Below are 26,022 nucleotides of genomic sequence, written 5' to 3' on the forward strand. Positions count from 1 at the left end.
GGTTGAGGAAGGTTAAATTATGGGATTTACTCACACGAGAAGTTGTGATCGGCACCAACTTGGACGGCTTCAAAAGAGGATTAGACACATTCATGGCTATCAGTTGGGTATTATGCAGGGGCGTACCCAGGATCAAAACTAGGGGGGGCAAGGGGCGGGGCCAAGGCACGGGAGGGAAGGGAGGAAGCATGCACGGCGGGGCAGGGGAGGAGCCAGAGCACGATGGCTGCCAGGTGAGGGGGCTGGCGGCGGCAGCAGCAGAAGCTGCTGAGTTCAATGGGACTTGCTCCCAGGGAACAGCACACAACAGGGCAAGCTTCTTAGCGCCCGCTCCGCCAAGCGGCACTAATGTGGTGGTCTTTTAAGGTACCCCGCATGCCCAGAAGCACTCTCCTTTTTTCTTTTTCCCTCCTCTGAACACAGTTCAGCAGCAGGATCAGCGGCAGCGGGATCCTGCATTCAGAGGATCCCGCCCGCCGCGCCCTCCCGCTTCCCGCCGCGCCCTCTGGTTCCCTGCCGTGCTTGGCCTTACCGGAGGGCGCGACGGGGAGCTGGAGGGAGGGTGCAGCGCGGTGGGCGGGAACGCCGAACTCGCGCTCCGCCGGGCTGTGCTCCGCCTCTGCCCACCAGCCCCGCCGGCAGCACCGCTCTCATGCGCCGGCCCTGCTTCTAGGGGGGGCAGCTGTCCTCTCCTGCCCCGCGCTGGGTATGCCCATGGTATTATGTTATGCATTACTCCCCACTCCTCTCCCTTCACTGGGGAGGATTGTAGCTCTCTGTCTGAATTGCAGGAGAACTGCTGCCAGCCTGTGTAGGCAATATTGAGCTAGATGGACCATTGCTCTGATTCAATATAAGGCACCTGTTTATGTTCTCCTCCTGCTTAAATGTTTGGACTCTCCACGGGAACATGGCTGTCATGACGAGCCCCTGCCTTTCAAGATTTAGAACCCCGGCTCTTCTTATACGTAACGAGTTTGCGTTGCATTTCTAGGTACAATTATGGGAACTTGGGCTTTTGGTTTCACTGGTCTGCCGTCTTCCTGATCCTCGCTGCCGTCGTGTTCACCTATCTCTTGTTATTACTAGTAAGCGCAATTCTCTTTTGATTAAAGGCTTCCCAAGGGGGTGGTTCAGATTGGCAGCCAAGTCTCAACCAAGGCGCAGAACCGAGGCTGTAAAAGCTCTGGGAGGGGACCATATCTGTGGAGACTGGAGTCATGGGCCGTGTAGGTGGAATAATGCACACCTCACTTGTAGAAAGTATTGGGTTCAACACCCAACGTCCCTTGATTTGTTTTAGCAGCTTTGCCCCCTGGGCCTTTCAACCCAAAGATATAAGGCGCTATTTGATAGCAGTATCGGAACAGGAATAGACTCTTCGAGAGACCCTCGAGAGCTGCTGCTATTCCAAACAGACCTGGGGTCTCCAACATGGTGCCCACGAGCCCCAGAGCACCCTCAGACACCCTCTGCAGTGCCCACCAAGGCCTCCCAGTCCTCCCAATTTTTGAAGCTGTGGTGGGGAGTTTGCCTGCTTGGGGTGTATGTGTTTCTGAGCATTACCCGACTTTCTCCTGTGAAACAGATATTCGGTGGCGCCCACGAGAGTTCCTTAGATTTCCAAATGTGTCTCCGGAGCCATAAAAAGTTGGTGATTACTGGAGCGAACAGTTGTGGACTAGACGGACCCATATTCATATACTCAGCAGATCAAATGATCTTCAGATTGGCTCGATTCCCAATTTTATGTAGCTTTGTGCTTTTTTAACTGCCCTGTGAGACCCAGGTGGCGCTGTGGGTTAAACCACAGAGTCTAGAGCTTGCTGATCAGAAGGTTGGCGGTTCGAATCCCTGCAACGGGGTAAGCTCCTGTTGCTCGGTCCCAGCTCCTGCCCACCTAGCAGTTCGAAAGCACATCAAAGTGCAAGTAGATAAATAGGGACCGCTCCAACGGGAAGGTAAACGGCGTTTCCGTGCGCTGCTCTGGTTCGCCAGAAGCGGCTTTGTCATGCTGGCCACATGACCCGGAAGCTGTCTGCAAACAAACACTGGCTCCCTCGGCCTATAGAGCGAGATGAGCGCCACAGCCCCAGAGTCGGACACGACTGGACCTGATGGTCAGGGGCCCCTTTACCTTTACCTAACTGCCCTGTGACCTTCGGATGAAGGGCAAGGAATGAATTGAATAGAAATCCATACTCCCATCGTTGAAATCAACCAGGCTCCAGGGCTCTGAGTTGTGGGTACGACTAAGTACCTTCCTGTCGATGTTTCCGCAGATCATAGCGGTGTGTCTGATTTCAGAGAGGCAGCGGTTGTATCTGCACTGGAGTCACAAGGTAAAATCGTTTAACCTCCTGCCCTTCCTTGTAATAAAACGATTTCAGGCCCAAGTCTCTGTGTAGGAACCAGGTCACCCTCTGGACTAGTGCCAGAAGAGTACCTGAGACTAGCAAGGGCATCAAGCAGCAGAACATCCATGTCAAATCATGCTAGAGTCTTTCTGGTTCAAGCAAATGTCTCGCCTAGTCCAGTATCCTGTTCTTACAGTGGCCAACTAGATGTCTCAACGTACAGTGTACAAGCAAGACTTGGGCGCAGCAGCGTTTTTCCCACTCGGAGTGCCCAGCAACTGGGCATACTGCCTCCGATAACAGCTTGATTGGTTGATTGTATTTCTGTGCCACATTTCATTCGAATGAACCCCAAAGTGGCTTACGGACAATAAATAACAACAGCACAACAGAGCATAATCTTAAGCGGTAGAGCATAGCCATTGCAGCTACTAGTCGTTGACTTTGAGGAATCATAGAATTGTAGAATTGGAAGGGGCCGCCAAGGGCCATCTAGTCCAGGCCCAAGAGACTGCGATCTACTCACAGAGTTAAAAACTGGCAGTGATCCACCCCTTTTGGGGGCATTTAGGTCAAAATTGTTGAGCTTTTTTTAGAAAGGAAAGCCCTGTTTGGGGGGTTTCAGGACAAATTTGTTGAGCTTCTTTGAGGGGAGCCAGTGATCTGCCACAGATGTCCAGTGATCTACCGGTAGATCACGACCTATTACAGCAGGGGTCAGCAAACTTTTTCAGCAGGGGGCCGGTCCCCTGTCCCTTAGACCATGTGCTGGGCCGGACTATATTTTGAGAAAAAATATGAACAAATTCCTATGCCCCACAAATAACCCAGAGATGCATTTTTAATAAAAGGACACATTCTACTCATGTAAAAACACCAGGCAGGCCCCACAAATAACCCAGAGATGCATTTTAAATAAAATGACATATTCTACTCATGTAAAAACATGTTGATTCCCGGACCGTCCGCGGGCCGGATTTAGAAGGCGATTGGGCCGCATTCCGGCCCTTGGGCCTTAGTTTGGGAACCCTGTATTACAGTATTATTATTATTATTATTATTATTATTATTATTATTATTATTATTATTTTATTTATACCCTGCCCATCTGGCTGGGTTTTCCCCGCCACTCTGGGCGGCTTCCAACAAATACCAAAATACATTAAAATATCACAGATTAAAAACTTCCCTAAACAGGGCTGCCTTTAGGTATTTTCTAAATGTCAGGTATATCTCCCTGACCTCCGATGGAAGGGCGTTCCATAGAGCGGGCGCCACTACCGAGAAGGTCCTCTGCCTGGTTCCCTGTAACTTTGCTTCTCGCAGTGAGGGAACCGCCAGAAGGCCCTCGCCGCTGGATCTCAATGTCCGGGCTGAATGATGGGGGTGGAGACGCTCCTTCAGGTATATAGGACCGAGGCCGTTTAGGGCTTTAAAGGTGAGCACCAACACTTTGAATTGTGCTTGGAAACGTCCTGGGAGCCAATGTAGGTCTCTTAGGACCGGTGTTATGTGGTCTCGGTGGCCGCTCCCAGTCACCAGTCTAGCTGCCGCATTCTGCATTAATTAATTGACCTACCCCCTGCAATGCAGGAATCTCAATACATGGGGGACAGCTGCCCAGCCTCCGGCAACCACACACTTACAGGGTTAAGAAACCGTTTTTAACTCAGACTGAAATTCCCAGGTGTTAAAAAAAGGTTGTTTATGTATGCCACTACTGCGGCCCATGTTTTGTTAGCCCCAAAATGGAAAGTGAGCAGGCGAAGAACTACCAAAGGAAGGTAAAAGACTTTTTATGTATGCAATGACGGCAGCGAGAGTGCTATTTGCCCAGAGATGGAAGGAAGGAGAAATACCAAAAGAAGAAGAAATCGATGGAATATGCGGAAATGGCGAAACTGACGGGGATGACCCGAAACCAGGAAGATCAAGTATTTTCTAAAGACTGGAGTATATTTGTAAATTATTTAAAAGACCACTGTAAACAGTTACAATCTTTGGCAGGGATGTAATGACACTTGTAGTGTGGAATTATTTAAGATAATTTTGGTTATTAAACAGATGGATAAGGGTAAAAGATGCAGCAAATTTAACCTTAAATATGAAACCCATGGAGGGAGGGAAGGAGGTCCGAGGGTTCAAAAGAACCTTATACTTTAATGTTTGAAATGGATATGTTTAATGGATATGTTTAAAAAAATATTGAAAAAAGAAAGTGAGCGAGGTCCTAACCAAAGAGGATTGGCAACTTAAGTTGGCAGAATTTGCGCAAGTCGCAGACTTAAAATATAGAATAAGAGAACAAGAAGAGCATATGTTTAGAGAAGATTGGGAAACATTTAGTGAATATATGGGGAAATAACTGTAGAGCTGAAAACACTGGCAGTATTAAGATAAATTCAACAGTGTAAATAGGTTTTGATGGATGCCATAATGGAATACTGAATGGTATAGTTTTTGTAAAATAAGCAGGGATTTATGATACATAAAATGAACCATGGAAAGAGAAGGGAAGGCACTGATATTTTAAGGATGTATAAATGAGTACTTTAAATTGTAAAACAGAACGCTTAATAGAAATTATGTATTTTTAAAAAAGGGGGGGGAATTGTTTTTAACATTTGATTCCCTTAGATCGCGACGGTGTTTGCCCTGGGCATCTCCTGCTTTGCCTTTGCCATGGTAACGCTTCTCTGGAGGGCGCAGTGGAGCACGTTCTACCTGTCCTTTCAGGTGAGGAAACCGCTAGGCTCCGTGTGAAGGATTTCTGAAGAGCCCAGTGGGGAGCTGCTGGTACATGAACTCGATGAGGCCTTTTGCACACACGACGCAGCAAACCTGGGTTTGCCACGAAAGAGAGTTGCAGTGAACCCTTCTTCCTCGGGCCTCCTTGTTTATGACAGGCACGTTTGCAAACATTGGGGAAGTTTCATGGTGCAGTGAGCGGTAGATCCCTTGGTCCGCATGCAGAAGGTCCAGGATCAGTCCCTGACATCTCTCGGTAGGGCTGGAAAAGGACCCTTCTATCCCACTGAAAGTAACATGCTACATGATGTGTGTGCATGAAACCCTCCCCGGGGTTCAGAACAGCTGGGAACAGCTGTGAGGGCATGCTGGGTGGCGGCGGTGGTGGGGGCTCTTCCTACGGCCAGCTGTGCCCTCTCGCTTCCTGTCAGGGAGGCAGCGGCAGCGGTGCGCAAAGCTACGTGGTGCCACTGGGAGCCAGTGTGGTGTAGTGGTTAAGAGCGGTAGACTCATAATCTGGGGAACCGGGTTCGCATCTCCGTTCCTCCACATGCAGCTGCTTGGTGACCTTGGGCTAGTCACACTTCTCTGAAGTCTCTCAGCCCCACCCACCTCACAGAGTGTTTGTTGTGGGGGAGGAGGGGAAAAGGAGATTGTTAGCCGCTTTGAGACTCCTACGGGTAGTGATAAAGTGGGATATCAAATCCAAACTCTTCTTCTTCTTCTCCCCCATGCCTGCCCCGTGGCAGTAGCGAAACTGCTGAGGAAGCCTGCGTGGCAAGCGAGTCTCAAGCTGCCCAGTGCAGGGGGCGGGGAGGGGCGCTGAGAACGTTGCCCCCCGCCCCTTGCATTGAGGAAAAAGGTGGAGGAGGGATTCATTCAGATTTGGCGCAGTGGGAGGGGAAAGCTGGAGGGGGGGCACTACCATTAGGACTCAGTTCAGAGGTAAGGATGGTTAGGAGCGTACTCTCCATGCAGTTAGTGGTTAAAAACAAACAAACACCAACAAAAAGTCCTTTAAAGACATGGGTGGATTTTAAGGTCCTATTAGATTCAGCAGGGCTTACTCTCAGGTAAGTGGTTAGGGCCGCAGCCTTTGTGACCCAGGTTTTGGGTCCTTTTTAGGTTCAGGATGCCACTGCTTTACACCAGGCATCCCCAAACCTTACCTTCCAAGTCCCGGACTGCAGAATCCGGGACCGGCAGCCGTGTGACACCGGAGGTTGTGTTAACGTAACTTCCGGTGTCACTTTGCCCTTCTATGGGCACCAAAAATGGCCGCCGCCGGCTTCGAAAGTCGCTTGAACGCATGCCAGGAAGTGCGCCGACGCAACTTCCGGTGTCGCTCCGCCCATCTATGGGCACCAAAAATGGCCACCGCCGACACCGGAAGTCGCGTCTATGCACTTCCGGACATGCGTAGATGCGACTTTTTTTGTGCCCATAGAAGGGCAAATCAGAAAGGAAAAAAAAGGCAACCGGTAGGAGAAAAAAATGGAGAAAAACGGGAGACGAAGTGATACGGGGGAACACCGGGAAAAGGTAAGTAAAAACGGGGGTTTCATGGGGAAAACAGGGTACTTGACAGCTATGCCCCAAACTACGGCCCTCCAGATGTTTTGGCCTACAACTCCCATGATCCCTAGCTAACAGGACCAGTGATCGGGGAAGATGGGAATTGTAGTCCAAAACATCTGGAGGGCCGAAGTTTGGGGGTGCCTGCTTTACACCCCCCACCCTACCCCCCCATTATTTGAAAACTTCAGCTTTGTACTCAAACACAAATTGGCCGGGAACTTCATTCTCTGTGTCTTTATCAATTTATTTAAAGAACAACCAACTGGTGATTGTGTTAACTTTTTGATATGTGGTGATTTGAATCATAAGGATGAATTAGAAGAGCTGCTGAGTCTTGAATGGGTCTTGCTTTGGAATTGAGGACTTCATTAAATTTTCATCTGCCTTTTCATTTTATTTTGTTTTAAGGTCTTGTTAGAGAGAATGTGTAAGTGTGGTGTCAGCTCTCTCTCTCTAAAAAAAGGCCAACAACTCTGAGGAACCTTTCTTGAAAAAGGTCAACAACTTTGGGGTCCCCCCCCTTAAAAAAGGTCGGCAACTCTGGGAAACGGGGGGTGGGCGCCGGAGGGGTCTTTGTACCACGGCGCCATACATGCTTAAAATGGCCCTGCTCTCCCCGATCGCTAAACCCTGTTACCTCTTGAGCTTCCAACACCTCCTCCTCCCAGTCTTCTCCCTCTGACCACTCATTGTCACCCCACCACCAGCCCCTGGACTCTCAGCCTTCTTTCCTTGGGGGCTCCCCAGCTGGTTCCTCCCGCCATTCATCTATGTCCAACCCGTTTGTGACAGTGCAGAGGAATGGAATCAGCTGCGGTTTGGATGCATGTGTAACCAGGTGCACCTGGACTTATAGCTGTATGCACAGAACGGGGAGGTCATTCCAGGGTGAGAGACGGCATTCCTATGAACGCCAGTTGCCGCTTGGGGATTGCAAGCGAGGAGAGCGCTGCTGTTCTCCTGTTCTGCTTGTGGGCTTCCCTTTGCAGCATCTGGTTGGCCATTGTATAGACCTGAAGGAGCATCTTCATCCCCATTGCTCAGCCCGGACCCTGATCCAGCTCCGAGGGCCTTCTGGCGGTTACCTCCCTGCGAGAAGCGAGGTTACAGGGGACCAGGCAGAGGGCCTTCTCAATAGTCGTGCCTGCCCTGTAGAACACCCTCCCAGCTGATGTCAAACAGATAAACAGCTATCTGATTTTTCAATTTTTCGTGTGTGATGTATTGTGCTTTTACTGTTTTTTGTTGAAAGCTGCCCAAAGTGGCTGGGGCAACCCAGTCAGATGGGCAGCATATACAACAACAACACCAACAGCAACAACAACAGTTGTTGTTATTGTTATTACAACAGGATGCTGGACTAGATTTGCCCCGTTCAGCCTGATCCAGCAGCGAGGCTCTTCTCTCTCTCTCTCTCTCTCTCTCTCTCTCTCTCTCTCTCTCTCTCTCTCTCTCTCTGTATAATTTTTATTAAGTTTTCTGTTTTACAATTTAGGATACCCATTTTACATCCTTAATATATCAATGACTTCCCGGTATGCCCCGCAGAGGACATTAAGGTCCACAAATAATAACATACTGGAGATCCCGAGTCACAAGGTGGTTAGGGATGGGCCTTCCCCCCTTGCCTCCCACTTCCCGTCTCCCGCTGGGCATGGGTTCCGCTACCTTGCCTGAGCCTCGGACCCCACTTCCTGAGTCACCGCTTGAGCTATCCCCTTCCCTGCTGCTACTGGCGCTGGGCGATGAGCTGGTGTGCAGAATGGGAGGGACCTGCCTGTATCTCTTGTCCCTCACATCCACCCCCAGGCTCCCCTCCCCCCCTCCCCGAGGGCTCCGAGGGAGCCGAGGACGACTGGAAGCCAAGAAAGTCCGTGGCGTCGGAGCTGGTGGGGGTGAAAATCTCCCCCCAGTCTGGAGACTTCCCCCCTTCTCCCTGGGAGGACTGAAAGCCCCAAAAGTCCGTGGCATCAGAGCTGGTGGGAGTGAAAATCTGTCCCAGTCCTCTACTGACTCTGACGTGCCCGTCTCCGGGTAAAACCATACTTCTTCAGGTTCTTCAAAACCCGCTTCCCATCTCCATGGGGAGCTGCTCTCGGATTCCCCTCCTGAGAGTCCCTCCCCCTCCCCTTCCCTGTCCCTGTGCCAGGGCTTGGGTCTGTGAGGGAAGAGAGCGTGAAACTCTTCCACTAAGAATTCCTCCTGTATCTCTGTGGCCGGCACCCACTCATTTTGTGACGGCAGGGTGTCTTCCCACCGTCATCCTCATGGGGGGGGCGTCTGGTGGGTGATGGCCCCTCCCAGCAACTCCCTGCCATCAATGGTGGAGACGTGCAGGGGAAAGTCCAGCTGCAGAAGTTGGATCTGATGCGCTTCTGCAAAGTCTCTCGAAAAAAAGTTGGCCGAGGCACCACTGTCGATGAGCCCTAAAACCGTCAGGGGGTACCCATTTGGGAGTGTCAGAGTCACTTCTAGAATCACGCCTGCTTGGGGGTGGGGTGGGCTGGCGGTGCTCCGCTGAGCGCGGGAGGGCGGGTTGGGGCTGTCGTTCGTCGCTAGCGCCTGGCTGCTGCCCCTTGTCTTCTGCAGCCAGGCTGTCTCGTTTCCCTGCTGTGGTGCTGCGTCAGTGGGGGAGGGCACAACCGTTCCCGCCTTCCCTTGCCATTCCCTGCGGTGGGGGCAGTTTCTGACGAGGTGGGTAGGGGAGTTGCAGAGGAAGCAGTTCCCGCCCCTTCCCTCCTTGCGTTTTGGCGCCGCTGGGGTTTGAAAAGCCCGCGCGTGCGCTCCATCAATCTGCATCGGTTCCGGATCTGGGATGGCCCTGGGCGGTGCTGGGGGTGGGGCTTGGGGTGGGGGCTGATGATGCTGCCTTTCTTGTGAGCGTGAGAACCACGGTCGAGCTGCGCGCGTCGCCTGTTTGTCGTTCCACTTGGATTCTTGTCTCACGCCCACCGCTAATGCTGCTTTACTCAATTGATCCATATTTTGTGGCTTTGGCCCCCTCGAAAGTTCATCCTTCACGTCCGCATGCAACCCCAGGTAAAAGGCAGGCTGCACTGGGTCACTGTGCAAATCCCACCCCAGTTTGTGAACTAGCATTGTAAACTTCGCCCAGTATTCTCTGACCGTCATTCTGCCCTGCGTCAAATTGTGAAGCTCCTCCTTCGTAGCTTCCATCTCACTGTCGCTTGCATACATTACTTTTAGGGCTTCTAAAAATAATTTTACATTCTTCATGCAAGGATTTTTTGACGTGATGAGCGGCCTGACCCATTCTCTTGCCCCCCCCGTCAAGTGTTCCACGATATAGGAGACTCTGTGCGCGTCATCAGGAAACTCCGCGTTATGCAGTTCCAGCGCATAATTAATCTCAGTCTCAAATCCTAGATACTCCTTGGGGTCTCCATTAAACTTGGTTACTAGGGCTTGCCCCCTCCGCACTGGTACTACTTGTGGCTGCCCCCCCCCACCTCTTTCAAATTATACAAATACATATCAATTAAACCGAATATTATGCCAAATCATATAATATTTTCTGGAGTTCCCATGCTTCAAAAATTTGGGGATTCCTCGCACCCGTCTACTGCCGTCTTTTTCTAAAGTCCAAATCTTCACTCAAAATCCAAAATAATCCCGATCTTTCCCCACCAGTCACTAAAATGTTTTCTTCTTTCATCCGATTTTTTCACAGCTGCTGAAATAAGTATCAAACGAGAGTTCACATATATTCTTTCTCCTGTGTGAGTTTTAATCGTTCTGGCCCCCCCATATATCTTCTGTCTGGAATGTCCTGTTGCGTCAGTCTTTCAACACGGAGCAGCGCCATCTTAAAAAGCTTAGATCACTTTTGCTTTCTTAAAACTTTTTTAAACCAACAATCTTTGTAAAATTTACAGCTTTTCCAGGCAAAGATACAGCCGTCACAGTATGCATAGACTCTTGATAAGTTTGTGGCTCTCCTTGCCCTGTAGCTGAACTTAGCTTCAGATCGCTGTTCAAATTCAAAGTGCGTCACAACCATAAATCCACCGAACGCATTCCAGGGACTCCGACCATCCAGTTAAAGGGGGGCTTCTCTCTTCAGTAGTTTTACAACTTCAAATGATATGCTCAATAGAATAGTTTATAGAATTCATTACTCACTCAGGTATTCTTTATCTCTCATTTGTTCCAAACAAACAAGGACATCCCGTCCGGGAAGGTATGAAGTAACTCGTAGAGTATATAAAAAAATAAAAAAGCTCACTTCCCTTCTCATTACCGTGTTCCCCCCTTTTTAAGACACCGTCTTATAACTTTTTTTCCTCAAAAAAACACACGGTGTCTTATTTTCAGGGGGTGTCTTTTTTTTTAACGATGCTACATGACTTGGGTTTTGTGAAGCAAGAACTGTCTATGGATAGATCTGCTCTGGGCGCCGGCGCTGGAGCCCTATCGGTTGCAAAAGCTGACGTAGATTGCAACGTAAAAGAGGAGATACTCAAGCCGTTGCATTGGGACACCTTGTTGAAAAAAAAGTGAATATCTCCCCGTTCGCGACGCTTTTAAAGCCTTCCCTTTGTCCCCTTCCTGAGCTGACTCTCGAAACATTAATGAACTCCCTCCCCCTTGCCCTTCTCCCCTCTAACGTGGCTGCCTGCCTGCAGGGACGATGAGGTGGGAAACCTCTTTGCCAAGTTACCGTACAGCAGTTAAGAGAGGGATGCGGGCAGACAGGTTGCCCTCCTCGCCACCCCTCCAGGCTCCCTGCGCTCCACCGGCAGCTCCTCTTAAGCAGTGGGGGCGGGAAGTGATCCTGCTGAGGGATCTGGCTCCGGAGACTCTGCAGCGAGTGGGGTGGGGCTGCTTCGTCCAGCGGCAGGCTCACAACCCCCCCCTCGCCGTCGCTAGGGCTGCCGAGGCTGGATCGTGTCCCTCATCCCGCGCCTGCGCTGCGCGCCAGGTTTTGCCCGATCTGGTTCCGCGAGTTCCTAAAGAACTGTGAGATCCAGATCTGCAAGTTCCTAAAGAACTGCCAATGCCGCCGCCGCCGCCTAAGCTTGGTGGGGCTCGGTGAAATTGCAGCCTGACGGCCCAGAGAAACAGCGGGCCGTCACCTACGCTGCAGAAAAGCCTCCGGAATCGTGTGGGAGGGCTAGCGGGCCTCCGGCCGCCGCTCTGCCTCCGGCCATGCTGCGCACAATGTTCCGGCGGCGCAGCTCCCGCCGCCGTCAGTCGCCCTGCTGCCGCTCTGCCTCGGGCCATGCGGCCCACAATGTTCCGGCAGCAGGGCTTCTGCCGCCGCTCTGCCTCCCGCCGCTGCTCTGCTTCGGGCCATGCAGCCCATAACGTTCCAGCGGCACAGCTCCCGCCGCCGTAGTCGCCCCGCTGCCGCTCTGCCTCAGGCCATGTGGCCCACAATGTTCTGGTGGCGCAGCTCCCACCGCCGTCAGTCGCCCCGCTGCCACTCTGCCTCGGCCATGCGGCCCACAATGTTCCGGCAGCAGGGCTTCTGCCGCCGCTCTGCCTCCCGCTGCCGCTCTGCTTCGGGCCATGCGGCCCACAACGTTCCGGCAGTGCGGCTCCCGCCGCCGCCAGTTGCCCCGCCGCCGCTCTGCCTCGGGCCCCCTCCCATCTGGTCTCAAGCCTCTCTGAGGCTCCAAAGGGAAGCAACAAGGTACGTCTTATTTTCGGGGTATGTCTAATATTTCGCGAATGCATAAAAACCCTGCCATGGCTTATATTATGACTACGTCTTAAAAAAGGGGAAACATGGTACGTCCCCATCAATCTTTCTTCCAGATAAAATACAGCTTTGACTTCTCACCCTCAGCAGCACAAATTCCTTGGCAGTAAACAGAGCTTCTGCCCCTCCTTCTGAAGCATGTCCATGAATTTACGCCTAATTATCTTCTTTAATCATGGAGATCCCGCTCTGCAAGTTAACGTCCGGGAGTTCCGACATTTCATGAGTGCTCTCAGCCCAAGCCCCCCCCACTCCTTGAACAGTCGGAGTGGGTTTGGGGGCATCGCGGGCCCGCGGGCCCTCTCTGTAACCCCCGGAGAGGTAGGGGGGTTGCCTTTAACTCCCCTGGCAACCGCCGAATTCCTCATGAAGGTCGGAGAGATGGAACAAGGGTCAGCCATTCCTGCAGGCGGAAGCGGAACTCCTTCTTATTCTATATTTCAAGTCTGCGACTTGCACATATTCTGTCAACTTAAGTTGCCAATCCTCTTTGGCTAGGACCTCGCTCACTTTCTTTTTCCAATTTTTCCAATTGGCTTTTCATAATTTTTACATATTTTAACATATCCATTTCAAACATTAAAGTACAAGGTTCTTTTGAACCCTCGGACCTCCTTCCCTCCCTCCATGGCTTCCATGTTTAAGGTTAAATTTGCTGCATCTTTTACCCATATCCATCTGTTTAATAACCAAAATTATCTTAAATAATTCCACACTACAAGTGTCATTAAATCCCTGCCAAAGATTGTAACTGTTAAGTCTGCGACTTGCGCATATTCTGTCAACATAAGTTGCCATTCTTCTTTAGTTGAGACCTCGCTAGTTTTCTATTTTTGTGTGTGCGTTTTTAAAGAGCGATGTGTCAGTTAGCCCCAAGCGTTTCATGGGGACACTTTGTCTTCCCAACAGGTCACGGCTCCCTTCCTCCACATGGTTGCCGTATTCATTATGGTCCTCCTGGCGTGGCCAGTGGCTCTTCATTTCTTCTGGACAGACAACAAAGGTACAATGAGCTCTGCTTGCTAAGCATGAACATCTCTTTGCAGATAGCGGCTGGGGCTGTTGCTCCTGGGGACGGCATCTGACTTCGGCGGGGTCCTTGGCATGGGTCTGCTGATGAGCCCCCCACAACCACAAAGTTTTGTTGCATGCCCTCCCTGCCAAACTGCAAGCGGCGCAAGAGGTTCCAGATACTAACCAACAGTTTGGTTTCCTTGGAATGAGAGACAGCGGAAACTGTGGCGTCTTTAGGATGTATGGTTTATTTACACATATATACAACCCGATGGAAAAGGGACTCAGGTGGTGCTGTGGGTTAAACCACAGAGCCTAGGGCTTGCTGATCAGAAGGTCAGTGGTTCGAATCCACACGACGGGGTGAGCTCCCATTGCTCGGTCCCCGCTCCTGCCAACCTAGCAGTTCGAAAGCACGTCAAAGTGCAAGTAGATAAATAGGTACCGCTCTGGCGGGAAGGTAAACGGCATTTCCGTGTGCTGCTCTGGTTCGCCAGAAGCGGCTTAGTCATGCTGGCCACATGACCAGGAAGAGAGCCAGTGTGATGTAGTGGTTAAGAGCGGACGACTTGTAATCTGGGGAACCGGGTTCGAGTCTCCGCTCCTCCACATGCAGCTGCTGGGTGACCTTGGGCTAGTCACACTTCTCTGAAGTCTCTCAGCCCCACCCACCTCACAGGGTGTTTGTTGTGGGGGAGGAGCGGAAAGGAGACTGTTAGCCGCTTTGAGACTCCTCCGGGTAGTGATAAAGCGGGATATCAAATCCAAACTCTTCTCTTCTTCTTCTTCCCTCGGCCAATAAAGCGAGATGAGCACCGCAACCCCAGAGTTGTCCGCAGAGTTGTCCCAGAGTTGTCTGGGGTCCCTTTACATTTACAACCCGATGGAAGAGTTCACAGCATTAACTCCCCAAAAGGAATGGCTTCTCCCATACTCATAGCCTAGGAATTGAGCAGAAATATAATAATAATAAATAATAATAATAATAATAATAATAATAATAATAATAATAATAATAATAATAATATACCCCACCCACCTGGACGGCTCCCAACAGAGTATTAAAAACACGATAAAACATAAAACAATAAAAACTTCACTAAACAGGGCTGCCTTCAGATGTCTTCTAAAAGTCAGGTAGTTGTTTATTTCCCTGACGGGAGGGCGTTCCACAGGGCGGGCGCCACCACCGAGAAGGCCCTCTGCCTGGTTCCCTCTAACCTCACTTCTCTCAGTGAGGGAACTGCCAGAAGGCCCTCGGAGCTGGACCTCCGTGTCCGGGCTGAACGATGGGGGTGGAGATGCTCCTTCAGGTCTACTGGGCTGAGGCTGTTTAGGGGCTTTAAAGGTCAGCACCAACACTTTGGATTGTGCTTGGAAACGTACCGGGAGCCAATGTAGGTCTTGGTGTTATATGGTCTTGGCGGCCACTCCCAGTCAAGCATGGCTCTCGCTCTCTGGCTTCTGCCTGCAGCCTGTTTTCTGCTCTCAGCTCACACACAACCGCTTGGGCAACTGTCCTTCTAGATACCAGCCAAGTGAGGGGGGAGAAAGGCCCACTCGTGTGCCCAGAAGGGTGCCATCGCTTCTTTTGTTACGCAAATGATGGCCGCTAAGAAACTGGCCTTACTAGTTGAATGACAGAATCCTCCATAAGATTTTAACACTTGCTTGCTTGCTTCAGGACCTCAGGGACTCAAGTATCATGCAAACTAGCCCCACAAAGTTGCCCCCACAGTGTCATGGGACCGCCCTCTAGAGCAGGGGGGTCCAACTTTTCATAGCAAGTGGGCCGCAAGAGTACTTCGACATGGAACCCATCAGAAAGTTATCAAGTTTCAAACCGTGTGTTTTGAGAGAGAATCCACTAACAACCTGTATTTCGAGGGAAATTGGTTTAGAAATGTGGGGTTTCATGCTGGTTTATTTTTATTTAATTGCATATTATGGCAAAGAAAGAAAGAAAAAAGGGCTTGTGGGTGAGAAGGCCAGCAAATACTTATTCAGTCCAACTTGGACTTGTCCTCCTTCCCACTCAGCATAGCAAAGACCATGACTATTCTTGTTTCGTTCAGTTCTGCAGGTATTGATTATTTCCCCCTACTTGGCCATCCTCCTCTGCCTTCTCTTCATTCCCCTGGGGTTGCATTCTCCCTGTATTATGGAGAAGGGGGCGTTGGGTCCCAAGCCGCACCTGATTGGCCACAGAGGAGCACCAATGGTAGGTTGAGTTGGAAGGGCGGGGCGGGACTTCAGGATTACCTGACGCCATTACGCTTCCTCCTCCGTTGGATAGTTGGTTTGTTTTTAACCTTTAAAGAAATCCAAACCATTTTCCTCGCCTGATGAAGAGCTCCTGATGAAGGCCACTATTTTGCAACGTTTCTGTTGGTCATACTCAACTAGGGACTACAGTCAACATGTGCGTCCTTACACAATACACAAGACCAGGCATCCCCAAACTTCGGCCCTCCAGATGTTTTGGACTAAAATTCCCATCTTCCCCGACCACTGGTCCTGTTAGCTAGGGATCATGGGAGTTGTAGGCCAAAACATCTGGAGGGCCGCAGTTTGGGGATGCCTGCACAAGACCGTCGTGGCAAATATTTGTACAGTCCCTGGGTGGGGAAACCTTTTCAGCTTGAGGGCCACATTTAATTCTGGGCAGCTTTCCAGGGGCCACATGCCACAAGTGGACAAGGCCAGAGGCAAAAAGAAGAAGTGAATTTTACAAGTGTGCAGTTGTCTCCTTTCTTCTCCACACTCTCCCATAGCTCTATCCAAGCCAGTCAGAAGCATTCCCAGAATTCATTTTAAGAAAGAATGGGAAAGATTTGTAATTTATTTAAGAGACCACTGTAAGTAAACAGAAACATTAGCAGGATTTTAACAACACTTGTAAATGCAACAAATACGTTGGATAAAATGGAGAGATATTAAAATATTGTTGATGAAATAATATGCAGTAGGAAAAGATGACAATAGGACCCGTGGAGAGGATGGAGGGAAGTCTAGAGATTCAGAGGAATCTCTAAATCTGAGTATGTATTTGATACTGTTAAAATGTTACACTTGTAAAATCAAATAAAAATTACTCCCCCCCCCCGCTACCCCAAAAGCATTCTCAGAGTTTCTTTCCAGGAAATGCTCGAGGAGGTTGCAAAACAGGGATTGGGGCTGTTTGCCCATCCGTCATGTCTTCCTCTCTCATTTTTATAATAGGTAGCTCCTGAAAATACAGAGATGTCGTTCAGAAAAACTGCCGCTTACGGTGCTATCGGCTTTGAGACGGATGTCAAAATTAGGTGAGCTTCTGGAACACAGTTTCCCAGATGGGGTCAAACTCCCCCCCCCCCGTATGTGCCCCGCTGTCTTAAGGGATCGTTATTGCCTGCTGCGTTTAAACCATCTCTTTTAACTCACTAACTGTCGCTGCCTTCTTGGTGCTGCTTTAAGAACCTGCTGGATCAGGCCAGTGGCCATTTACGTATAAGCTAAACAAGCTATAGCTTAGGGCCCCACTCTCTTGCCCCCCTAAAAAAATTGAAGGGAAAAGAACTGGATGTACATTTCCAAAATATAAGATAAAAAACAAATAAAATAAAACCTACATACAGCAACAGTGCTCCCTAAAATATCACTGGTTTGCTCCCTTCTATATATAGGGTACGTACATTCTGCATGGACTGTTATGTGCAAATGGCTTGAGATACCTATTATTTCCATAAATTACCATCTAGCATATATTCAACAAAAAAAAACAGCAACAATTTGTTGTGGACAAAGGACAGCTCAGAGCTGGTGCGTCCATTTACGTGGACTAGGCCATTGCCTAGGGCGCAAAAATGGAGGGGGCGCTGCCGAGCCTGCCCCGCAAAACCCCCACGCCGGTAGTGGCGGCAAGCGCCCGCAGCCGAAGCCTTCAGCTATGGGCGCTGCCGTCGCCGTCGCCCGCCCGCCCGCCCGCTCGCCGAGGAGCCCCCAGCGTCCCCTCCACAGGCGGGAGGAGCGCGAGCCAAAAGGAGAGCTCAGTGCCCTCACGCCCACGGAGGGGACGCTGTGAGCTCCCCAGTGGCTGTAGCGAGCAAGCGGCGGCAGCGCCCGCAGCTGAAGCCTTCAGCTATGGGCGCTACTGCCGCCGCCACCGCTCACTCACTCGCTCGCTGCAGCCGCCGCCGCTGAGGAGCTGAAAGCGTCCCCTCCACAGGTGGGAGGGCGCCGAGCTCCCCCCTTGGCCCACACTCCTCCCGCCAATGGAGGGGACGCAGGGGCATCAGCGGTGTGCGTGCGTGCGTCATGACGCATGCGCCCGGGGGGCGCAAAAAGCCCTAACACCGCTCCTGGGACAGCTGGACATATAAAGGGCCCCATTACCTTCAGTAGTTTAGGGCCTCATCAAACCTAAATCCGGCCCTGTCAGTGGCCCCTCTATAGTCCAGCATCCTGTTCCCCCAGCGGCCAACCAGATCCCTCTGGGAAACCAGCAAGCAGGATCCGAGCATAAGACCCCTGTCTCCTGCTGTGGATTCCAGCACCTGGCATTCAGAAGCACCGATGCCTCCAAGTGACCATTGCCATTGTGGCATCTCTAGTGTCCTCTTTCACAACCATTCAAGTTGGTGACCCATCACTGCCTCCTGGGAGAACAAGTTCCATAGCCTGGCTAGGCACCTGTGTGACGAAGGGCTTTCTTTTTACCTGTCTTAAATCTTCCAACGTTGAGCTTTCCTGGACGTCCACAAGTTCTATTGTTACGGGAGAGGGAAAAAAAACCTTTTGCATTGGCCCGCCCCCCCAATTTCCCCTGCTTTGATATTTGATTGCATTTTTCTTTCGGAGGGGAACCTCTAACAGTTGGGTAAGATCATCAGTATAACAGGTTGTGGCCAATGTAAGAAGACCTGTGCTGGAGCAGGGCCATCTAATCCAGCATCCTCTTCTCACTGGGCAGTAGGGATGCGGGTGGCGCTGTGGTCTAAACCACTGAGCCTCTTGGGCTTGCCGATCAGAAGGCCGGCAGTTCGAATCCCCGCGATGGGGTGAGCTCCCGTTGTTCTGTCCCAGCTCCTGCCAACCTAGCAGTTCGAAAGCACGCCAAAAAGTTCAAGTAGATAAATAGGGGAGGTAAACGGCATTTCCGTGTGCTGTGGTTTCCGTCACAATGTCCCGTTGCCCCAGAAGCGGTTTAGTCCTGCTGGTCACGTGACCCGGAAAGCTGTCTGTGGACAAACACCGGCTCCCTCGGCCTGAAAGCGAGATGAGTGCCACAACCCCATAGTTTCCCTTGACTGGACTTAACCGACTAGGGGTCTTTTACCTATCTTACTTTTACCTCTATCAGCAGAGTGACATTCCCCTTTTCTGCGCAGCAAAGCGTGAGCGTTAGGTTTGTTAGAACCTCTGCAACAATATTATACTTCAATATTATACTTCCTGGCAAATCCCCTTTGTCCCTCTTAAAAGAAATACACAACACAATAGTATTAAAATAAGATAGAGTTTACTCACATGACATCCTGAGTTAACAGCATAATCTCAGAAAGGCAGGCTTATGTGGAAAAGTTACAAATATATACATCTGGAGACTACTTAGTAAAGTGAGGCTCCATCTGGTCTCTCTCTTGGCAGCAGGCCAAGAGGGAGAACCATCCTAACTGGAGATTCTCTGGAGATGTGTTCCCGTTGAAGGAGAAAAGGCTAAGAGAGAGAATGGCTGCTGGCTGGGGGCTTTTGTCTGCCAGCTAATCCATCTCATCTGCATATCTGGAGGAACAGGAACTGAACTTAGTCAGGTGTCCCTCCAGGTGAGTTCCACTTAGTGGACACTCTAGGAACTGTTGTGACTTGTCTGCCCCAGTGTTCCATCCCACAAGAGGCATAATTCCTCTGACAGTGGAGGCAGAATGTAGCCATGGTGGTTAGTAGCCGTCCAAATAAATCATTCCATGGGAGGAAGGACTTCCACCAGTGCAATGGACCTTTACTCTCATCTGCTGTCCCTCATATCATTCCTCAAACCACCCTAGATCTCCTCTGAAAGGTAGCAAGTGGCCAGTGGGGGTGGGGGTGGGGGACACACGGACGACCCAGAGCAGATTCAGTGAGGTGGAATATGTGAAATGACACACAAAATACTTACATGCCATACATTTAAAGCATGTGGCTTCCTGCAAAAATATCCTGGGAACTATTGTTTGTTATGGGTTCTGGGAATTTTGAGTGGCCAAGTGCAGCCCCCACGATCCTTTGTGGGAAGGCGATTGCTTTAAATGTATGCTTTTTCTGGTGTGTGTGTGTAGCTACACTACGGTTTCCCACTCTCCCCTGAAAACTGGAACTGGAAAGAACATGTGACACATCTCAGCTGTTCTCGGGCAACCTGGCGAATGGCCTACCTAAGACCCCAAGCATGACGCGCGGAATTGCTTTTCTGTTTTGAACAGCTTGGACGGCGTCCCCTTCCTCATGCATGACGACACGCTAGAAAGGACCACCAACATTGAGGCTGTCAATCGCACGTGGGCGAAGGTGTTTGCTGCCAACTTCCCCTGGAGTGAACTGGACAAGCTGAACTCTGGAAACTGGTTCTTTGAGGTATGTTTGAACGGGACTTGAAATGGAACTCAGCCCATCACATCCCCCAAGTTGCCTTCTGGGGAGGTGAGCAGCGGAATAGCCTTCTGAGAGCCATACCTGCCAAGTTCCTTCTTGAAAAATAAGGGATCGGACCGGAAGTAGCAGACCGGAAGTAACGCTGCCGCCATTTTGGAACTGGGCGGAACATGCTCAGAAGTGACTTTTGATGCTGCTTTGCCCAGTTCCAAAATGGCCGCCACACCAGAAGTCGCGCTGCAGCCATTTTGGAACTGGGTAGAGCAGCATCAAAAGTCGCTTCTGAGCATGCTCCGCCCAGTTCCAAAATGGCCGCCACGCTAGAATAAACCGGGGAAAAACAAAAAAAATCTGTTTTTTCAGCTGGGAACAGCCGGAAAAATGGGGGTTTCCCGGGGAATACGGGAGACTTGGCAGCTATGTTCCGAGAGCAGGCTTGTCCATGTTTCCAACTACAGCCTGGGCCTCTGTGTGCTCTGCTTTACCCAAGCTACCACTGTCCACCTTAGAGCTCACCTAAATGACCCTCCATTCGCAATACACCTTACCCAAGTTGCCCCCCCTGCTCACTCTTCTCCCCAGCCCCCCCTCACCGACCAAACCCCCATTCCCCTTGGACTTCACCAACTTTCCTGTATGCCTTTCCAACCCATTTCTCTTACATCTCACCCAAACTCCCGAACATCCAATGGGGCTTCAGAAGCTGCTCTTTGGATTGGAAGTCGAACGGACTTCTGGAACGGATTCCGTTTGACTTCCGAGGTACGAAGTATAGCATAGTGTGAGCAGGCTACTAGTCTGTATTTAGTCACGTTCATGCCGTACAGTTAAGGAACGTTTATTGTTGTTGTTTAGTTGTTTAGTCATGTCCGACTCTTCGTGACCCCATGGACCAGAGCACGCCAGGCACTCCTGTCTTCTTCCACTGCCTCCCGCAGTTTGGTCAGACTCACGTTTGTAGCTTCAAGAACACTGTCCATTGTTCAGCCTGGATGCTGCAGTCCAGCGCTGAGGGCCTTCTGGTGGTTCCCTCACCGCGAGAAGCAAAGTTACAGGGAACCAGGCAGAGGGACTTCTCAGTAGTGGCCCCATCCCATAAGATGTCAAGGAGATAAAGAGCCACACAACTTTTAAAAGACATCTGAAGGCAGCCCTGTATCAGAAATATTTTTAATGTTTGATGTTTCGCTATGTTTTATATATGCTGTAAGCCGCCCAGAGCGGCTGGGGAAACCCAGCCAGATTGGTGGGGTATTCTTATTCTTAATAAATAAAATGGTCATGGCACCCCTAACAAAGGAATCTTGGGAACTGTAGTTTACCTTTCACAGAGCTACAATTCCTAGCACCTTCAACAATTCCTAATTCCTTTGCAGAAGAGACCATTCTTTGAAATGCCCCCGCTCTCGCCTGAGGATGAAAAACTGGCAAGAAAACAGAGAGTCTACAAGCTCAGCGATCTCTTGAAACTTGCCTATCAGGAGGACAAACTGGTCCTCTTTGATCTTCAGTACCCTCCAGCGTATCACCCTTACAGGGACACCTGGATCAACAGAATCGTGGAGGTCCTCCAAAACGAAATGGGGAACAAATCCCACTTGGTACGAGACATTCCCTCCTCTGAAACCCCGCCCCTCTTTATCCAACTTGAGTTTCCCCCGAGAATGTTGTGTGTGGGCCAGATCCTGACCCACATGGTATCAAATCACCGATGGTGATTTAAACAACAACAACAAACAGGAAGCTTGCCTATATTAAGTCACACCATTGGTCCATCTAGCTCAGTATTGTCCACACTGATTGGCAGCAGGTTTCCATGCCTGTGTTCTGATCTGAACATGTTCCCCAGATGCAGCCCGGGGAGGTTTTATCTCAAATTTATGCAGCAAAGGCTCCCTCTTCCTTACCTGTCCCAGATTGGTGCAGTGAGAGAGAGCCGAGATACGGGAGCTGGCTTGGTTAGCTAGATCTCCATCAGAGACTTTACTGCGATCCATACCTCCTGAGATAAGGGGTGGTGGTGGTTTCTAGGCATTAGTTATCAAAGCAAAATCAAATTCATTTGCACACTCCAAAACAACGTGCAAATGGCGCCATCCTCCGAAATTTGCGCTTCTCCGAATTTCACGATGTTGTTCTCCAACCGGGTAGCGGGAACAGAAACACACCTTGTTTGTGGATGTTGCTTTGCAAAAGCAGCCTGTTCTCGCAGAGGCCCACCAGTTGCTGATAGGAAGTCCACAAACAGAATGAGTGCAGCAGCTCCCGGCAACAGGCATTCAGTTCTCCTCTATTAATTTTGTCCTCATTCATTTTTTAAAAAAGGGTCATCTAGTAAATGTGGGTTGTTGTTTGTTTTTTGTAAGCCTGATTGAATATGCTTTATAGCAAGCCCGGTTGAAAACATTCAAAGTAAAACGACACCAACCTGTGGCAACTGCAACAAAATGTTGCAGCGTGAAGGGCGCACTGTTCCAGCCAGCCAAACCCTTTGGTAGAATACTCCATTCGATTTCCCTTCCCAACCAATTTTCCATTCCTCCATCTCCATCACTCCACAGCTATGGAGCAAAACTCATAGAATCATAGAGTTGGAAGAGACCACAAGGGCCATCCAGTCCAACCCCCTGCTGAGCAGGAAACACCATCAAAGCATTCTTGACATATGCCTGTCAAGCCTCTGCTTAAAGACCTCCAAAGAAGGAGACTCCACCACACTCCTTGGTAGCAAATTCCACTGCCGAACAGCTCTTACTGTCAGGAAGTTCTTCCTAATGTTTCATTCCACATTGGGCTGCCATATTTCTGCAAACGTTGCCCCCCTCCCTGCTGGGTGCTGACCCCCTTCTTCTTGTGTGTTGAGGGGGCTTCTGTGGCTTCAGAAGCACCTGCCTTTGCACCTGTACCTGGAAGACGGAAGGAATAATTTCTGTTCATCTTCTGCCAATCGCAGGTCCTGTGGCTGGAACCAAGGGATAGATCCATTGTCCAGAGCTTAGCTCCTGAATTCCAGCAGACCTCAGGCACAGCTTACCCAGTTGAGGTCCTCCAGGTGAAGGGCATTTCCAGGCTCAACTTGGACTACAGAGATTTGCGCTGGGTAGATATTCGGTAGGTTGACCGGACAGAGCCGTCTCCGCCTCCCACCCTCAGAGAACAGATTGGAAAACCAAGTCTTGATTTCCGCGGAGAATGTTTTGGGCAAATTTCAGCGAGGCGTTTATGAACTGGCAGATCAGTGGTTTCCAAAGGGGGCTGGTACCGCCCCCTGGGAGGTGGTGGGGTTGCCTAGGGGGGTGCTAAGGGGCAAGAGGGCAGCAGGAGGGTGCTGGAAGTGGCGATTTAAGACTCCTGCTGAGTGACTTCAACCCACATACAGTGGTGCCTCGCTAGACGAATGCCCTGTAAGACGAATTTTCCGCTATACGAATAGGTTTTGCGATCGGAGGTTGCCTCGCAAGACGATGAGTTTTTTTTATGGCCACCGCTTCGTCTTGCGAAGTGTGGCCATAAAAACCTCCGATTGCAAAACCTAGCGAAAGGGGCATTTGTCTAGCAAAGGGGAACGAGCTGCAGTACAGGAAGAAGGCAAAGGAAGACCAGCTGAGAAGCGCTGACAGCTGATCTTCCTTTGCCTTCTTCTGGCAGCTGCAGTTCATTCCCCTTTGTGTTCCGCTGGTCTCTAGACCAGCGGAACACAAAGGGCTGTAGCGCGGGAAGAAGGGGGGGAGAAGTGGAGGAACTGCTTGGGGTCTGGCCTGACGACAGCGGCAAGAAGGGGAGTCAAAATACCTCCAGAGCAAATGCCTGTTCTTGAAGCTGAGCTATGGAACTCCTTGCCACAAGGCTGCTGCAGAGAATTTAGCAATACTGAAAGACAGCTTAGGTAGCAGTAGGAAATGATGTTGGCCCTTGTGAGCTGATTTTGCCCAACTCAGCCTCTTTCCACCAGTGACTTTGCCTTGGCGCCATCATTTTGTGACTGGCAGGCTCTGTAATTTGCAGCCACCAAAAGCAGGGCCTCAAAAAAAAAAACCCCTGCTCTAAGAGGAACTCCTGTGCTTACTTGACAGGGAATACGCGAAAGCCAACATCTCAACCAACCTCTGGGTGGTCAGCGAACCATGGCTGTTTTCCTTGGCGTGGTGCTCTGGGGCCGATTCTGTCACCACCAATGCCGTCCACACCCTAGGGAACTTCCAGCGGCCTCTATTCCTCTTGGTAAGTGGAGACAGCATCTCCCCGCCAGTGAAGGAGAACCATGGCTACTTGTCGTGGTTGATAGCCACTGAGACACCAGTACGCCACAAAGTTTGGACTACCCTTTACAGTGGTACCTTGGTACTCAAACGCCTTGATTCTCAAACACCGAAAATCCAGAATTAAGTGTTCCAGTTTTCAAATGTTTATCGGAAGCCGAACGTCCGATGCGGCTGTCGGCTATTGTTTCTGGGGTGCCTGCACCAAACAGAAGCTGCGCCTTGGTTTTTGAACATTTTAGAAGTAAAACGGACTTCCGGAACAGATTTAGTTTGCGCTTTTGTTTTTGCTATTTATTTTGCGTTTTCATTTTTGAGGCTTTTTCGGTTCATTTGTTTTTGTGGCTGTATGGAACCCAGTTCAGCTACTGATTGATCGTTTGTGTAACTGCGGAAATGGATAAAAGCCCCCCATCCAAACAATGACTATCATCAGTGCAGGTAAGGGAAAAAAATTAATTGTAATTTTTATCATCTACAATACTGTCTTATTTATTTTATAGTACAGTACATTGATTGTGCTTTCATTTTATGGATCAACGGTCTTGTTAGATAGTAAAATTCATGTTAAGTTGCTGTTTTAGGGGTTGTTTTTCAAAGTCTGGAACGGATCGATCCATTTTGCATTACCTTCTATGAGAAAGCACGCCTTGGTTTTGGAACGCTTTGGTTTTGGAATGGACTTCCAGAACGGATTAAGTTTGAGAACCAAAGTACCACTGTACTTATAAAAACGTGCTCACTTATGGCAGACTATCATTTATAAGAGAGTTGGTTTGAGTGAGGTTTCACTGCCCATCTCAAGACCCTCCAAGCACCCTTATTTTCCAGGGACAGGCCCGGATTTACAAAAGCCATCCCGGTTTCTGATTTGATCCCAGAATGCCCCGCTTTTCCTTAGGATGTCCCCATTTTCACCGGAGAAATGTTGGAGGGTACAGATAGGACGTCCCTATTTTCATTGAACTGTTGCACTGTCAAATAGCCCGGGTCCTTCTTTCTCGTCATTCTTTGCAGAGTCCCACCCACCCCCCATTTCTGCAGTTTCACCTTGAGGAGTGACTCCAGTTTGTCCGCTGTTCTGTTACAGACACCCGGCGAGTACCGGAGTATGTGGATAGTGACAGACGTCTTGGCGGTCCTCTTCATCCTTCTCATATTCACTTTTCACTGGTAAATTCTTCCCCCTACCCCATGCACCCCCAGGATGACAACAAGAACAAGTCCTTCTCAAGGCCTCCAATCTGTACTCACACTGAGCTGGAGCCTCCAGAGGTTGGATGCCCATTTCTCACGGATGCTATAGCTGAGATTCCTGCATTGCAGGGGGTTGGACTAGATGACTCTTGGAGGTCCCTTCCAACTCTAAAATTCTACGATTCTGCAATTCCTCCTGAAGTTTTTAATGTCTGATGTTTTATCATGTTTTTAATATTCTGTTGGGAGCCACCCAGAATTCCCCAGCCAGATGGGTGGGGTGTAAATTATTATTATTATTATTATTATTATTATTATTATTATTATTATTATTATTAAAGCTAGTTGTCAGGGGATTGGACTAGATTACCCTTTGAGACCTTTCCAATTCTACAATTCAATGATTCCAAGTTTCTCCCAATTGACTCCAACCCTGCTGGCATGCGTACCCCCGTGTATGCAATTAAAGGAAATTATTTTTAGAGAGTGCGGCTCACATATTCCCCTCCCCCACCAGTAATCCTTACAATGG

The 26,022-nt window shown here is 50.0% G+C and overlaps 1 protein-coding gene across 7 annotated transcripts in view; it reads left to right on the forward strand.

Moving 5' to 3' along the window:
- GDPD4 (glycerophosphodiester phosphodiesterase domain containing 4) overlaps positions 1–26,022 on the forward strand; it is a 40,773-nt gene that overhangs the window by 10,930 nt on the left and 3,821 nt on the right. For 2 of the 7 annotated variants that reach the window (XM_060273919.2, XM_060273917.2), the window contains exons 4-14: positions 995–1,088; positions 2,283–2,342; positions 4,995–5,093; positions 13,318–13,411; positions 15,498–15,643; positions 16,645–16,727; positions 19,866–20,016; positions 21,411–21,635; positions 22,988–23,145; positions 24,108–24,255; positions 25,384–25,466. In XM_060273919.2, the coding sequence (XP_060129902.2) occupies positions 995–1,088; positions 2,283–2,342; positions 4,995–5,093; positions 13,318–13,411; positions 15,498–15,643; positions 16,645–16,727; positions 19,866–20,016; positions 21,411–21,635; positions 22,988–23,145; positions 24,108–24,255; positions 25,384–25,466 (1,341 nt within the window). Of the gene's footprint in view, positions 1–994; positions 1,089–2,282; positions 2,343–4,994; positions 5,094–13,317; positions 13,412–15,497; positions 15,644–16,644; positions 16,728–19,865; positions 20,017–21,410; positions 21,636–22,987; positions 23,146–24,107; positions 24,256–25,310; positions 25,467–26,022 lie in introns of those variants that run through there. The other 5 variants (XM_088668457.1, XM_060273920.2, XM_088668458.1 and 2 more) reach the window with 4 other exon arrangements.

The sequence above is a fragment of the Zootoca vivipara genome, chromosome 4 (assembly GCF_965207765.1).
Source record: "Zootoca vivipara chromosome 4, rZooViv2.hap1.1, whole genome shotgun sequence".
NCBI classification, from domain to species: domain Eukaryota; kingdom Metazoa; phylum Chordata; class Lepidosauria; order Squamata; family Lacertidae; genus Zootoca; species Zootoca vivipara.